The sequence below is a fragment of the Pygocentrus nattereri genome, chromosome 25 (genome assembly GCF_015220715.1).
Source record: "Pygocentrus nattereri isolate fPygNat1 chromosome 25, fPygNat1.pri, whole genome shotgun sequence".
In the NCBI taxonomy this organism is placed as follows: Eukaryota; Metazoa; Chordata; class Actinopteri; order Characiformes; family Serrasalmidae; genus Pygocentrus; species Pygocentrus nattereri.
Window position 1 is genome coordinate 21849979 of NC_051235.1, and position 15549 is coordinate 21865527.

Here is a 15549-nt window from a genome sequence, read left to right on the forward strand (position 1 = left end):
GAGGTTTGCGTGTGTTTTGGTGTTGGAAGGCTTTTGGAGTTGTTTATAAACGTGACGCACAGACAGAGAATGAGTCAGGATCATGAAGTTCATGCGAGGCAGATTTCTAATTGTGAAGAAATCAGTTCAGAAGTCAGACACGTGTCATACACACTTTGGGACACTTCATGTACTGCTCTTTCATTTAGGGACAGAGAGAGAGAGAGAGAGAGGGAGAGAGAGAGAGACAAAGAGATAGAAAGAGAGGGAGAGAGAGAGAGAGAGAGAGAGAGAGAGAGAGAGAGAGAGAAGAAAATGTTTTTATTCACTGAGCCTTCGGCAAAAGCATGGCTACAGTGAATTGAATTAAATTGGACTGAAGTGAATTGAGACAGAAACAGAGACTTCAGTGGGAATTCCATTGATTTTGTTTCTGCACTTCTTCATATTAACATCATTAAGATGCAAACAAAGTCATTCAGAGTGATTTGATATGAAATATTCCATTCTGAGAAACCAAAATTGTTCACAGCAGTGGTGACAGGAACCAGACATCCAAAGTATTTAACGTCTTTAAAAGGAACATCACAGGATATTACATGCTGTCTGATGTCAGAATCATTGTTTTACCATATTTTTGAGATAAACCTTGGGCCTAAAATGTATTTTTAAAATGGAGAGACACATGGAGGATGTTGTAGGCACAATAGCCCCCAGAGAAAATGTAATTTTTCAAATTTACCACTACTTTACCATTTTCAACATCTTAACTCACAAGACACGTGTGGGTCCAATTTGGTTATTTTAGATAGTAACAGTAAATAAAAAAATCATAAATTGACCAAGACTTTTCAACATAGTCACTACTCATGCACAAAGCATTCAGAATTCTCCAAAGTCCATGGCTCTTCTTCCTCTGCAGCCTTTATTATACTGCTTTAAAGTGAGCAACCCACACACATTTGTATTTCCTCAGTGAAATCTCTGTGCGAATGTACCAAAGCAGTGTCAGAGAATGGCCAGTTTCCTCAAAAGACAGAGATTACAGCTAAAGCCTGAGAGCAAGTTTTAAATTTGAGAAGCAGGGAAAGGCAGGGATTTCACAGCAGCACATTCCCAAAGCAGTTTATGATGCATGTAGGAATAAGCAGGGTTTAATAGAGAGCAACAGATAGACAGCAGCTGCAACTGTGCTTCTCCGTAAGCCCATACAGGTGCTTGGGTATCAGTTTAGCTCATGGGAATGCAGTCATGCTAACAGCTGCTGAGGAGTAATTCTTTGTTGAGTGTTTCCCCATAAATGTTTTGTTTTAGGGAAATTGTGGAAGTGGAAATCATCAGCGGTCACAGTCAGCTCTCAATTTCTGGGCCAAAGGGCACTGACTGAGTGTGTGTGTGCATGAGAGCGTGAGAGAGAGAGAGAGAGAGAGAGGGAGGGAGGGAGTGAGAGAGGGAGTGAGAGAGGGAGGGAGAGAGAGAGAGAGAGAGAGAGAGAGAGAGAGAGAGAGAGAGAGAGAGAGAGAGAGAGAGAGAGAGAGAGAGCACCCATCATGCTGCAATATTACAAGCACCCTTTAATAAAATGCATTACATGATACTAAAATAAATTCACAATAAGTTCACTGCTGGTTTTTCACCAACTTGGCACAAGACATTGTTTGGTCACCACTAAAAGGCTAGTTGCATCACATGAATTACAATGCTGCAGCTTTTCATCAAGCTGAATGTTTGCAAACCTGCGAATGTGCATGCATTTTGTCAGAGTTTATGTATCTATGTTTCTATTAATCTATCTACACTATTCACATTAGTGAATTAAGCTACTTTAAGGTGCACCCATTGCTGCTACAGGCATTCAACTACCCATACACAGCTTCTATTATCTACATAGATAAATATTTTTTAAAAATCCCCTGGGATACTCTGAAGCTGCTCCACCATGCAGACTATGCCCAAAGCCAAGCATCTGGAGGCTTATAAAGCTTCCCAGCATTGGCTTGCTGTGAAGCTGCATTCTCTGGAGTGATGAACTTCATGAAGAACACCAATACATTAGTAACTGGCCTCTTTAATGCTCTTGTGCCTGCATCAATGAGATCCTCACAGCAATATTCCAAAATATAGTATAAAACCTTCCCAATAAAGTAGAGGCTCTTACTGCAGCAAAGAACAGCAAACTTCATATTAATACTCTATCCACTAACCACTTTCTTAGGTCTGGCTACCCCAACCCAAATAACCCCTCCTCAGTGGTGGTCCTGAGGAGATCCTGATCCATGATGAACGAGGTAAAAGTAGATATACATGTGTGATATGTTACTGCAGTGCTGAGAATGACCCTCTACGCCAATAATACCTGCTCAGCTGTGGTGTCCTGACCACTGGGGAATGGGGGTAAGTGATATGCCTTTATTAGGGCCACTGTAAAAAGTGCTTTTTGAGATCGTAGTTTATCATTGCAGAGCAGGCATAACATTATGACCACCTCCTTGTTTCTATGCTCTTTGTCCATTTTATCAGCTCCACATACTATATAGGTGGTCTTTGTAGTTCTACAATTACAGACTGTAGTCCACCTGTTTCTCTGCATACTTTGTTAGCCCCCATTTACCCTGTTCTTCAGTGGTCAGGACCCCTCATGGACCCTCACAGAGCAGGTACTATTTGGGTGGTGGATAATTCTCAGCACTGCAGTAACACTGACATGGTGGTGGTATGTTGTGCTGGTGTTGTGTGTGTTGTGCTGGTATGAGTGCATCAGACACAGCAGCGCTTCTGGAGTTTTTAGAGTGTCCACTCACTGTCCACCCTATTACCCCCCTCCTTGTCAGTCCACCTTGTAGGCATAAAGTAAGAGACAATATCTCATCTGCTGCTGCACAGTTTGTGTTGGTCATCCTCTTGTCACAGGACGCTGCCCACCGGACGCTGTTGGCTGGATCCTTTTGGTTGGTGGACTATTCTCAGTCCAGCAGTGACACTGAGGTGTTTAGCAGCACTGCTGCGTCAGATCCACTCAGACCACCACCCCAATAATAGCCGATCAGTGGTGGTCCTGGGGGGTGTCCAGACCACTGAAAAATATATGTAAATTGATCAGAGTGTGTGTGTGGTTATCAAGCCTAATGTATGCACGCCCGTGGGTGTGATCACGTTTAAAACAGAGATTAAAAACTTAAATGGATTTGAAAGACAGTTTTAAACTGATCTCAGGCTGATTTCAGTGTCACTTTTTTAGAGATTAGCAGACTGCAGCTACTGTAACCTTTCTCATTAAGGCCATGGCACTCTGCTGTGCTCGGCTCTGACCTTTCCCCTACTTCCTCTCTCCGCGTCTCTACGCTGTTCTCAATATAAACGCTCATAACAGAGCCTCCCTCCGCTGCCCTGCCTCACTGCCGGTAAGTTCACCCTCACTGCACCGACTGCATGAGAGCTTTATTTCCCTTTTTAGCAGTACACTGCTCGCATAGTGCACCTACGCAGGACAGAGGTTCATTTCAGTCCACAGTGTTATTGTTCACTCGTCGGCTATCAGCGAAAGCACGGTTGGGTCGAGAGGCTAGTCGGTAAGCTAGCATGAAATTCTACTAAAAACTTAAATTACTCTTGCCTACATTCTGCCTGCGCGCCGTTGTTCATTTCTACAGAGGGTTACAACGTAAAACTTTGGGTTAAAACCTTTAAAACTGCCTCTGCGGAACCGAAGTTTAGGGAAGTAAACCTGTGACAGAGAGCATAAGTGAGAGGAGGAAGCTGTAACCTTTCACCCACTTTTGGTCGCGCGCCATACAAGCAGTCGCGTGTACCTATCAGTGGTTTGACGGCAGAGTGACGTAACTGCAGGTGGATGTGACCTGTGCTCACAGTGGACGATGTGCATGAGAGCACAGATTTGATGCTGGACTGATTGGCTGTATCTGCACTCAGGTAGCTGTGCTGTTCTACAATGATGGCTTTGTAGATGTGGATATTGGACTGTTTCACTTGAGCGGTGATGATCATGCTACACCTCAGGTCCAGATGACATGGTCATATATTAGACAGATTTTTTACGTAAGGTTAGGTCAACTAAAATTCATAAGCAGCATATGTACACTATATGGACAAAAGCATTGGGATACCTACACATTACACCTACAGGAGCTTTTATGTCATCCCAGCCTAAATCCATAGATATTAAAATGGAGTTGGTCCCATCTTTGCAGCTGTAACTGCTTCCACTCCTCTGGGAAGCTTTCCACAAGATTTTAGAGTGTGTCTGTGGGCACTTTTGTCCATTCAGCCAGAAGAGCATTTGTGAGGTCAGACACATGATGTTGGATGAGGGAGCCTGTTCTAGTTTATCCCAAAAGTGTTTGATGTGGTTGAGGTCAGGGCTCTGTGTTGGTCAGCCAATTTCTTCCACACCAAACTTGCCCAACCATTGACCCTACTTTGATGTACATTTCCCTTCACTGGACCTATGGGGTCTAGGCCAACCCCTGAAAAACAATCCCATAGCATTATCCCCCCTCCACCAGACTTTACAGTTGGCACAGTGCGGTCAGGCAGGTAACATTCTCCTGCATCTGCCAAACCCAGACTTGTCCATCAGACTCCCGGATAGAAGAGCTATATTCATCACTTGACATTGTTCATTTTGCTCCTAGGCTTGTGTGTAGATGCTCTGCCTTGGAAACCCATCTTGTGAAGCTTATGATGCACAGATCTTTCGTTTGCTGATGTTGATTCCAGAGGCAATTAGGAGCTCTTTAGTGAGTGATTCAACAGAGGATAGGCACTGTGTACTTCAGCACTTGGTAGCCTCACTCTGTGAGTTTGTTTTCAACTCACTTGCTAACTCTTCATGTCTATGCTGTTGTTGCTTCAATATGCTTTCATTTCACAACAATAGCACTTACAGTTGACAGTTGAAATTCATTATAATTCTATGTATATAAGTATATATAAGCAATGTATTCCTTTAATTAAACATGTATCAGTAGTGATTTTAAATATGTCAAAGTTTGTTTAAACCATTTCCAAACCTCTCCATGAGGAAGTCCATTATTACATGTAGCTACCATTCAATACCTGGTTTGGATAATTAATGCTGAATTAAAATAACTCAGGGGTGCTGTTGATGGAATTTAAGAAATCCATGGGATAGCTGGGAAGAACAATGAGTAGACTAGAACCAAACCTGTGTTTTTATCACCAGCTTACAAGATGTCAAATATATTTTATATTTTCAAACAAATATAAACATTGCTATACTATGCAACACAAATACATTACATTTACAAGATGTAATTCAGACCAAAACAATCCATGTTACAATAAATGAAATTAATGAGACTAGAAGCACCTTGTGCTGACTTTACACAATATGTGCGTGGGTGTTTGGCAGAACGTGCAACACAGCATGAATGGATGTGGCCCTAGAGACTTTACAAGACAAATGTGTGTGAAGTAACAGGTATATGTGGAACAAATGGTGATCACAGAGTGATATGACTTGTTATATGTAGAGGTTAGTGACATGTTTACATTTAGGATGCAGATTTTTAAAAGTCTTGAATAATCTACCTTAATAGCAATACTATCATACTTCACTTTAAATCAGCTTCAAGTTTAATCTAGATTTAATCTAGATTTAGTCTTTATTTTGGGCCAGATCTTTTTACCTGCCAATTTTTTTCATCATGCAGCATTATTAAAAACAATTAACTATGAAAATTTCCTCAGCTTCTTCAGGCTTTCCTTCATTTGATAAGCATGTCTTCTGGCTGCATTCTTACTCTATAAACATGAACTTCTTTTGGATGGGTCATTCACTTCCCAACACTGGTGTGCTTATAACAGTGAATAAACAGATTACCATCTCATAACAAAGGTGTCATAAATTCATAAAAAAGGCCATAAAATGCTTATGTAACCCATTCACCTTTTTTATGTGTCTCCAGAAAGACAGCTTGCTTTTCACTGCTACACGCCACACCACAGAACTCACGTTCAGGATGCTGTACAGTCTAGCTCGCTTCAAGTGCTCACTTCTTCAAGTGCTGAAAGGGGCCAGTCGTACACCCAGGCCGATCACAGTGCCTCGTTTTGGCCATCAGACCCTGGCAGCAGCACTGCCTGCTGTAGGGGGCAGTCCTGGGGTTAGGCAGGCTAGGGCACTGGACCATGAGAGACTGCTGCAGGTGCAGTGGGATGATGGCGCATGTAGTTTCTATCCATTCACCTGGCTTAGAGATAACTGCCAGTGCCCTCTGTGCACCTTGCAGTCAGCACAGGCTCGGAGTATTCTGCTCACTGACCTTGATGTGCACACGGGAGTGGATCAAGTGCGGGTCACTGACAGCAACAAGGTAGGAGTCCTGTTATGATCAGTTTCCATACAAATAATTGCATTTAGCAGATTTAATGTTGATTGTGTTTAACTAGTAAATTCCCAGCGTAAAGTGACAAAATTGATTGATTAGCTATTGTGCATCCTAGCTGTCGATACAGGCCCATACATCTTCACTCCTTGTCCCTAGCCCTTAACTCTTCATTTTGCATGTTCACGCCTAGGGGTAGGGTGTCCCTCTTTTTGGGGGTAGGACGAAGTGTTAGGGCTCCCCAAATAGAGGTTTTTCAGAGGCATACTCCAACTGGAGTGTTATTGGAATGTTAATGTCGTTTCTATGTTTTATGGTCATTTATTTCATAACAAGCTTAAAATTCACACTGATGTCTCAGTAGCTAGCTAGCTAATTTTCCTGTTCCACCTTAAATGGTGCAGCACTTACATTTTGGCACCTCAGGTGTCAGAACTGCTGCCTCATTTAAGGTGGAACAAGAACATTTGTACAAAAAGCTGGCAAATTTCTAACTTCAGCTTCATGTCACTGAAGAATTAAGGGTAATACATACTTGGCACACCCCACCTCTTTGAAGGCATGTGATGTCATAAAAGTAACTAAAGCCCAGCAGCCAGGTTGCTGAACTTTATCCTCCTCTGCTGTTGCTGCAGACTGGCAGGGTCACCTACAGAGTACCACTAGTATCTTGTTAATGAAGAAATGTTCTTTTTATTTAAGGGTTGTCCCATTTCATAAGGGAAGATTTCAACCACTACAACACAAGGGGCAAGGTAACACTCGAAGACAAGGGGTAGAGCTTAAAATAAGAAATGGGATTGTGCCTTTGTAGCCTCTGACTTATGACAGACACAGTTCTAGCTTAAATAAACAGACAGTTCCTCACCACTACCAATGATGTTAACAAACATCAAATATGGGGCAGTCGTGGGCTGGAGGTTAGGGATCCAGCCTCATGACCGGAAGGTCGCGGGTTTCATCCCCAGAGACGACAGCACATGACTGAGGTGTCCTTGAGCAAGACACCTAACCCCCAACTGCTCCCCGGGCAAGTGTGCTCACTGCCCCCTAGTGTGTAATGGTGTTTCACTGCCCAGATGGGTTAAATGCGGAGGTGAAATTTCCCTGTTGTGGGACTAATAAGGGTCTCTTAATCTTAATCTTAAACAAGCATCATACATTATTTGTTTGAACCTGATACAAGGCTACACAACTTCTTGTTTTTTAATTGTTATTGTGCTGTGTACTGCCTTCCGCCCGATGACTGGATAGGCTCCAGCACCCTCCCGCGACCCTGAAGGAGAAGCAGCTTGGAAAATGGATGGATGGATGGATGGATGGATGGATGGATGGATGGATGTGCTGTGTACCCTTGAAATACTGATATTTCAGAAGGCTTCACTGTCACTGTTTTATCCATATAATGCAGTGATAGTCTGATAGTTTGCATGCTCTTTCTGACACACCCAAATAGATCGGGTTAGGTGACTTTAGAGTCTCATAGCTACATGCTGACAACCAGGTTTTCCCTAATGACAGATACTGTATGTTGATCCTGTTGAAAACACATGTGCTTTTTAAATGATTGTCCTCAGAACTATTACTATTGATATTTTGGCCCTTACCTTGACCCTATTGCTCAATTCATGGTAACATGCCTTATAGAGATTGGTATATATGATCTATGTGTGTGATTGTGTATATGTGTGTGCATGCAAAGGCTAACAGCTGCAGAAAATAATTGTGAATGGCTTAAACAATCATATTCAGGCAATGATATAATAATTGTAATAATTGTGACTGGCCTAGTGACTTTTACGTGTTGGTTTTATTGTTTATTATGTTGTTATTAGTCATTCTGCATGCGTAAGGCTTGTATAACACATTTTATGTTAAACTGAAGTGTTTGACCTCTTGTGAAGGTCTCCATCACATGGCCGGATCAACACAACAGTGAGTTTGAGCCTGATTGGCTGAAGAAAAGGTGTTTCTCGCCTGAGGCACGACAGGCAAGACAAGAGGAGCTCTTCCTCAATGGTGAGTCACTTTAGTCTTCTTTATTAGCAGTTCTTGTTGCTAATGAAGTACTGCTTGTATCTCATAGTTTGAACTTGATACAGGGCAACAAAAAATAAGTTTTTGAAATACTGATATTGTAGAAGGCATCAGTTTGTTGTGCATCTGAAAAGTTAACCTGAGGTGACTTTAGATTCTCATAGCTACATGATAAATAGATTTCACCACTGACTGATGTCATTGCTGTATGTTTTTCCTTTTCAATAATATAAATACTGATATGCTTGTTAAATGATTGTCACTTTCAGAACTGTTATTACTGATATTTTGGCCTTTGCGTATACCCTATTGCTCATATGCTGGGTGCTTGCCTTATATTGATGTACAGTTTTTGATGCAGAGAATGCTTCAAGATTGAAGGGGTCCCTTGAGGCCCACAGTTCAAATTTGGGTTGGTCAGGTAATATAATATATAATCATAATATAATAATCTATAATAATATAAAAATCTTATCATAATCTTGATATCAACAATTAAAGGGGCAGTCAAGCCAAAATGAAACTATTGCTTCATCTATTGTAGTCATGCCTACTCGCCTTCTACAGTGGCACCTCAAAATTCTCTAAAACAAATTCTTCCAGTTTAAAGACTCAGAAAACCCTCTTCTGTTGAAGTATGTTGAAGGTGGGAGGACCTTTTGAGAGCTCCAAATGCTTTGGGATGAATACTTGAGGGCAGGCTGTTTGAAAAAGTTTTCCCCCCACTAGCTTTTAGCCCATAACTTATTTAATATTGCAGTCATTTAAATAAATACTGATGTAATGCAAATTTTCCTTTCAGGCATTTTTAATCAAATCTTTCTAATCTGTGGTTAGTTAAAAATGTGTACAAAAGAAAAACTATCCTTAATTATAGGCTATACAAACAGAAAATCACCAACTAATTAACTATATGCATACATACTTTGAACACCATTTGGAAATATTAAAAGGTAGATTTTCAATCTGGAAAAGAAAGCTGGGATACAAATTTAACAAATAAACTCTGGTGCATGAAATCTACTCCTGGGTACAGAGTAAAACTGACAAGCTTGTCAAAAAGAAGGGTGCCAGTACGCCACTTTGGTATTTTGGTTTCCATTCAAATAAACAGAGAGAACCACTGGATATTAACAATGTTGCATGCTGTCTGAGTAAAATATAATGATAAATGATTCAGTTATATTAGAAGCTAGCCCAGATGGAAATTATGTTACCATCAGGGAAACTTATGCTCCTTCATGTCTGGTTTTAAAAACACGAAGAGCTGCTTTTACATCCGGAGACATGGAGAAGCATTAAAAAAAAAAAAGAAGATAGCATTGCCCTCCATAAAACCATAAAAGTAGCCAAAGGTGAGTAGAGAGCTTAGATACAGTTCAACACTACCAATGTGAGAAGCATGTGGCTGGGGCTAAACACAATAATGGACTTTAGGTGGGAAAACTATAAGTCTGAGTAACACCAGTGCTGCACTTATTGACGAGCTTAACAATTTTTACACTTGTTTTGGAACAAGTCATGCTGAGTCACCTAAGAGAGCACTCGATACCACTCAGGAAAAACACTCTCCCTCTTTATGGCTAAGATGCACAGATCTTTTAAGCAAGTAAGTACCCACAAGGCAGTCGGCCCTGACAACATTCCTGGCAGCATCCTTAAAGCCAGCGCGAGGCATCTAGCAGGAGTGTTTTTGGTAATTTTCAGCCTCTCCTTCTCCCTGTCTGTTGTTCCAGCACATTTTAAACTGGGCACTAGTCATGCTTAAATGACTAGTGCCCCGTTGCTCTAACCTCTGTCATAAGAAAGAGCTTTAGACACTTGCTCCTCACTACTTGCTGCCTTGAACTCACTGCAGTTTGCCTTCTGCCAGAACAAATAATGCTGTAGCCCTAACCTTACACATTGCTGTCTCCCATCTGGACAAAAAGAACATATGTGAGAATGCTGTTTGTAGATTACAACATTCAATACCAATGTCCCCTCAAGGCTCAACATTCATCTCTGTGCTCTGGACCTGAACAGTGCTCTGCACCTGGATCCTGAACTTTCTGTCCTTCCTTTGCCAGATCGTAAGAATGGGCACCATGTTCTTCTCCTCATTGACATTCCAAACAGGAGCCCCTTAGGGTTGTGTCCTCAGTCCTTTTCTGTACAGCCTGCATGTGACTGCACATTGCACAACTTCAATGTCAGCACTAAATTTGCAGATTACATTTACAGCATTTGGCAGATGCTCTTATCCAGAGCGGCTTACAGTTTGATCATGTTTATAGAGGTAGATGAAGGTAGTGTTAGGAATCTTGCCCAAGGACTCTTATCGGTGTAATAGAGGGTGCTTACCCAGGCAGGGGATTGAACCCAGTCTATAGTGTAGAAGGCAGAGGTGTTTCTCTCTACACTGTACCACATCTCTGTGATGACAAGGCAGTCTACAGAAAGAAGCTTGACACACCTACCCCCAGGAAAATAGCCTCTCACTTAATGTCTTGACAGTGACTTTAGATACTTCAAACATACATACAGACTTCTCTGATTTTGAGTGCAAAGCCCATAGAGGGTGGTACGAACAGCCCAGCACATCACTGCGGTTCAGCTTCCATCTGTCCTGGAATTATACACCAGTTGCTGTCTGAAGAAGACTATGTTATAGGATCAACAGACTCCACCCACTCAAGCCACTGTCTGTTCTCACTGCTCATTGCTGTGTGGCAATGGTACAGAAGAATGAAGTCCAGAACCAGCACATTCCAGCAGAGGTTCTTTCCTCGGCCATTAGACTACTGAACAGCCAGTAGCTTTGGCCATGTGTATTTTTTATTAAATTTTGTGTATTTAATGCTGTGCTACATTAGAGGCTTAGCAGATTTTAACTCACTTTCACACCTATATAAATATAATGTGACAATAAACGTGATTTTGATTTGATTTTAAAAATGGAAGCAGAGGTAGTTTATCTCAAAACTTCTGAAGACTATAAGCATTTGTCTAAATTTATATTATTGCCTAAGCTTATTTCTCACTTGTTGTGAATGCAGAAGAAAACCAGACAGCTAACATTTCTAGTAGGAAGGGTGGAGGGAATGCATGCTGGGTATCGTAGTGTGAGAACTTTGATGGACAAAAACACAAAAGGTGAACAAAATTGTGAATTCACTCAAACAGGCTGAGGGATGCAATGCTGCACTACAAAATATTGTATAACATGACAAATAACGTTAATACTAGTTTAAATTTAAGTGTTTTCTGTTGTTCAGAACTTGGGACCATGCCAAATTTGGTCAGTCTGTAGAGGTCCGGGTCCACTATGTTTTGTTGGCTCCAGTGTTTGGTTGTTTCCACTTGGGTGTGTTGCCAGCTCAGGAGCAGCGGGAGCACTTTGCCCAGATGAGGGCTGGAACATGTGCGGCTGCTATCGCTGCTCCCCTCCGCTCTGGAATTAATTAGGCCTTCCTGAGGTCTGCGCTGAAAAATTCCTTCCCCTGTTAAAAAAAAAAAAAAAAAAACAGGGAAGAAAAAGCAAAAACTCTGGATGGAGTTTTGGGTGGGATGGAAGTCATCAGCCCTGAATTAGGTCCTCTGTTTGTCTGTCCACATAGTAATTACGTAGCTGTATAGATATGAATGGTTGTCTGTGTAAGTCCTTCTCATTTGGCTCCAGACATGTAATGAAGCCGCACTGAACTGGTGTCTTCCTTCAACGGTTGTACGTAAAAAGAAGGATTTTTGTTGGAACCACTGTATTTCCTGACCTCCTGCTGTGACGCATCAGTTTTGGATTTTTGTGGGTCTTGCAGTTGATTCAGGCCGACTAGGGCTGACCTGAGTCTTCCCTACTGGGAAACGTTTTGAATGAAAATGTAGAGTTTTATTTTTGCTTTCCAAGAATTCCTTCCAACATGTACTGACCGAAAAATCTAGTTTTGTGATGTAATTAAACTATTAAATGGTTACTCATAGAAACTATTCTGATGTATGAATAGATTTAGATAGACATAAATGGATTCAGAAGTTAGAACAGTTTTCAGCAGTCACGTGCAGTCAATGTTGCTGAACCAAGCATCTGTGAGCAAACACATCCAGAGGATAGCCCCTGAGTGGAAAGTCTCTCTCCGCTTCCTGCCATGTGGAATAGAGATCTAAGGCAACTGGAGAAGAGCGCTCTGATGTGCTCTGCACAAATCCACATGTGTCTGGACTGAGAGCTAATGGCTCTGAGATCACAGTCTGGCATGACATGACCTGAGATAGTCAAGCCAGAGTAGAATTGCTGGTGTTCTGTGGCTTCATCTTGAAAACCAGTCTCTGTTTACTGTGAATGAAATTCTTTGGGGATTTCAATTCCTGTGGTAGAAAATTTCTGGATTCAAAAACAAACATACAGTAAAACTATACTATATGAGCTTATATGGCATACATGAAATAAAAAAAAGAGTATGCTCAAAACCTTGTGACCTTTTTTATTATACCATTTGAATACAGTGCTGCTCTTAATACTGTCTTTAAATAGTCTAAAATTACATAAAATAAAATCTTATTAAAATACATTAAAGCCATTTATATAACATTATTTACTTTGTATATTGCCGTTTTACAGTGAATCTTTCAATAAAGATCCCTGGCAACAAGCTTCTGCTGTTTTCTTGTAACTGACCGAAACTTGCTTGCTTAGGCACTGCTCATATTTACAGAAAGTCATATATCTAGGAACTTTTCACCCACTAAATTGGTTCCACCCACTGGGAACCTATCATTTCCTAATCATATTGTTATTTAATCTAACATGTAAGGCCTTTTGTTCAGCTCCTGAAAGCCTTAGCAATGAGAGAGCTTACCTTGCTGGACCTGTCCAGATACAACAGAGAAAAGAAATCTATGCAAGATCTTAAGTATTCAAGATCTTTTTTGTTTCAATCCAAAACTTATCAATGAAATCAGAGCACTGCTATAATGCTTGATGAGTTTAAACACAACAAACATGATGGTTACATGAATTTAAAAAAAATTCCTTTTTTAATTCCCAGAAATAATTAGGACTATTCTGAAGGCCTAGAAGGCCATGGGGGTTCCCCACATGGAGACACAAGGTTTTGCTAGGACAGCGACAATATATTGTTTATATATTGTTGCTGTTGTACTTGCATACATTTATTTCAGATATTGATTATGACCATTACAGAATCACAGACTGCAACAGAAAAGGCCGTTTGCCAAGCTGCCAGTCTCTGGATGAGCCATGCTAACATTTATCATCAGCTTGAGCAGCATAGGTTGTAATGTGGCTCATAGCAGCTTCCTAAAGTGCAACCAAATGTGTCTCATTTGTAGCAAAATAACTCTAAGAATTCTCTTAAAATGGTTACAAACAACTTCAATTGTGCATGGTTATAAACAAAGACAACAAAATCTCTGTTCCTCAGCCTGCCCTGCTGTAGGCTATGACTTAAACACATGCTCCTTGGCTCATAATCGAGGACTACATGTGTCCCACAGTGTTCCTAAACAACCACCTAGTCCATAAGGTCAGCCTCTGGCCCTTGTTAAGACATCTCCATCGTAAAACCCTCTTAAGCTGTCTGCTAGTTAAAGTGTTCCGGAGTCGGCCTTGCATCCCATAACGTTTCCGTCTCTGACAGTGATGTGGCGTTTGTCTTGCCCAGTCCCTTGCCCTTTGTACCTGCAGTCTATGTGTAGTATCTAAACAATGACCCAGTGTTTGTTTTTGTATTTGCTGAAAGTGAAGCCGCAGGGGACTCTTGCATCTTAATGGCATCTCCAACTGTTAGCAAGCTAATGTTGGCTTACAACAACTGCCCCCACAACCGGCATTCTCTGTGTGCTCAGTGGGAGAGAGACTTCACAGAAAACTCTCTCTCTGGAGGTGACATGTTTGTTAGCTGTATCTTGCAGCCTCGTTTAGCATAGCTATGCGTTTACTTGATCCTCTCTTGGGACTCATTGATATTATGGAGTCTGAAAACAGTAGAAGTGTCTAGTTTAACTGAAGTTCTGTTCAGCATTCCTCGTATAAACTTAATGTACAATGAGACAGGCAAGTTTGCAGAGCATTAGGCGAACATGTAAACAGCCCGTTACTCCCCAGCAGGCGAGTAGTTTGCTGCTTAGTGATTGAATCCACTGAGATTTGATTTGCCAGTACAGAACTCATGATTCATGGGGTACTAGTTTTGTATAATGCATATGTCTTGTGGCAGTACATACAAACATACACTGCAGTTAGTTTCTGATGTACATGTTTATAATGGAATTCATTAGATCAGATTGCTACTGTGCACAACCTAGTGTGGGGGAAAAAGTAACATGGATATTTCATGCATTTTGTGTCTTGACAAGTTCAAGAAGAATGCTTTTTTGGCAATCTTGTATTTCCATAGCAGCCTCATCTGCAACAGCAATCGGATGGATATTTCTCAAGATTTACCCTGAAAGCTGTTTTTGTACCAATTTTTTGTATTTCTGCAACAATATCCAAGTTGTTTATATAAGTCACATATTTTTATATTGTTTGAATCTATGCATTGGTAGCTGTAATGTAACACCGTTTTGAGAGCTAGCCAGGCTAAAGTACAGCCTCCACATGATGCATTTGCATTTAACACAGTTTTACAACTGAAACTCCCAAGCAAACAATGAGAGAAGTCCAGTTTGTTTGAAAACTTTTTATTCACAGATTCATTAAAAACACAACTCAGATGTGAGAGATATAAGATTGTGTAAATAATGTAAATAATGATCATGTAAATAAAATATATTCCAATTTTAAAGTGCTAACATTTGCTGTTGTAGTTTGTGGTTAAAAAATACATCTGCCACATTTGACACTGCCTCTTTTTATTAATCATTTCATATATTTTTATCCATTTAGGTTGTCGCGCTTATCTGGTTCAACAGCATTTGTTTTTGTAGTGATTTACCAGACATTTCGTATTAATTTGTTTGGTTGATCAAAAGGATAGTTTGTGACGCAAATAATATCAAATGTAATATCAAATTCTATACATTTTCAGCTTTGTTAGCTCATGTTCTTTATATATCAAAGTTCATGCAGCAACAGCATTGAGAAATTACATTATTAAGGGAGAAGAGTTGGTTAAATGGCAGAAATAGACACATTTTTTGCACAAAATGAAACAAATAGGTTAAG

The 15549-nt window shown here is 40.7% G+C and overlaps 1 protein-coding gene across 2 annotated transcripts in view; it reads left to right on the top strand.

Annotated features, from left to right (window-relative positions):
* The first annotated feature begins 3304 nt into the window (after positions 1–3304).
* Positions 3305–15549, top strand: part of bbox1 (butyrobetaine (gamma), 2-oxoglutarate dioxygenase (gamma-butyrobetaine hydroxylase) 1) — a 34166-nt gene continuing 21921 nt past the window's right edge. Inside the window, exons 1-3 of one of the 2 annotated variants that reach the window (XM_017703579.2) lie at positions 3305–3380; positions 5928–6335; positions 8252–8366. In XM_017703579.2, the coding sequence (XP_017559068.1) occupies positions 5982–6335; positions 8252–8366 (469 nt within the window). In that variant the 5' untranslated portion in view covers positions 3305–3380; positions 5928–5981. Of the gene's footprint in view, positions 3381–3480; positions 3549–5927; positions 6336–8251; positions 8367–15549 lie in introns of those variants that run through there. The other variant, XM_037534725.1, reaches the window with a different exon arrangement.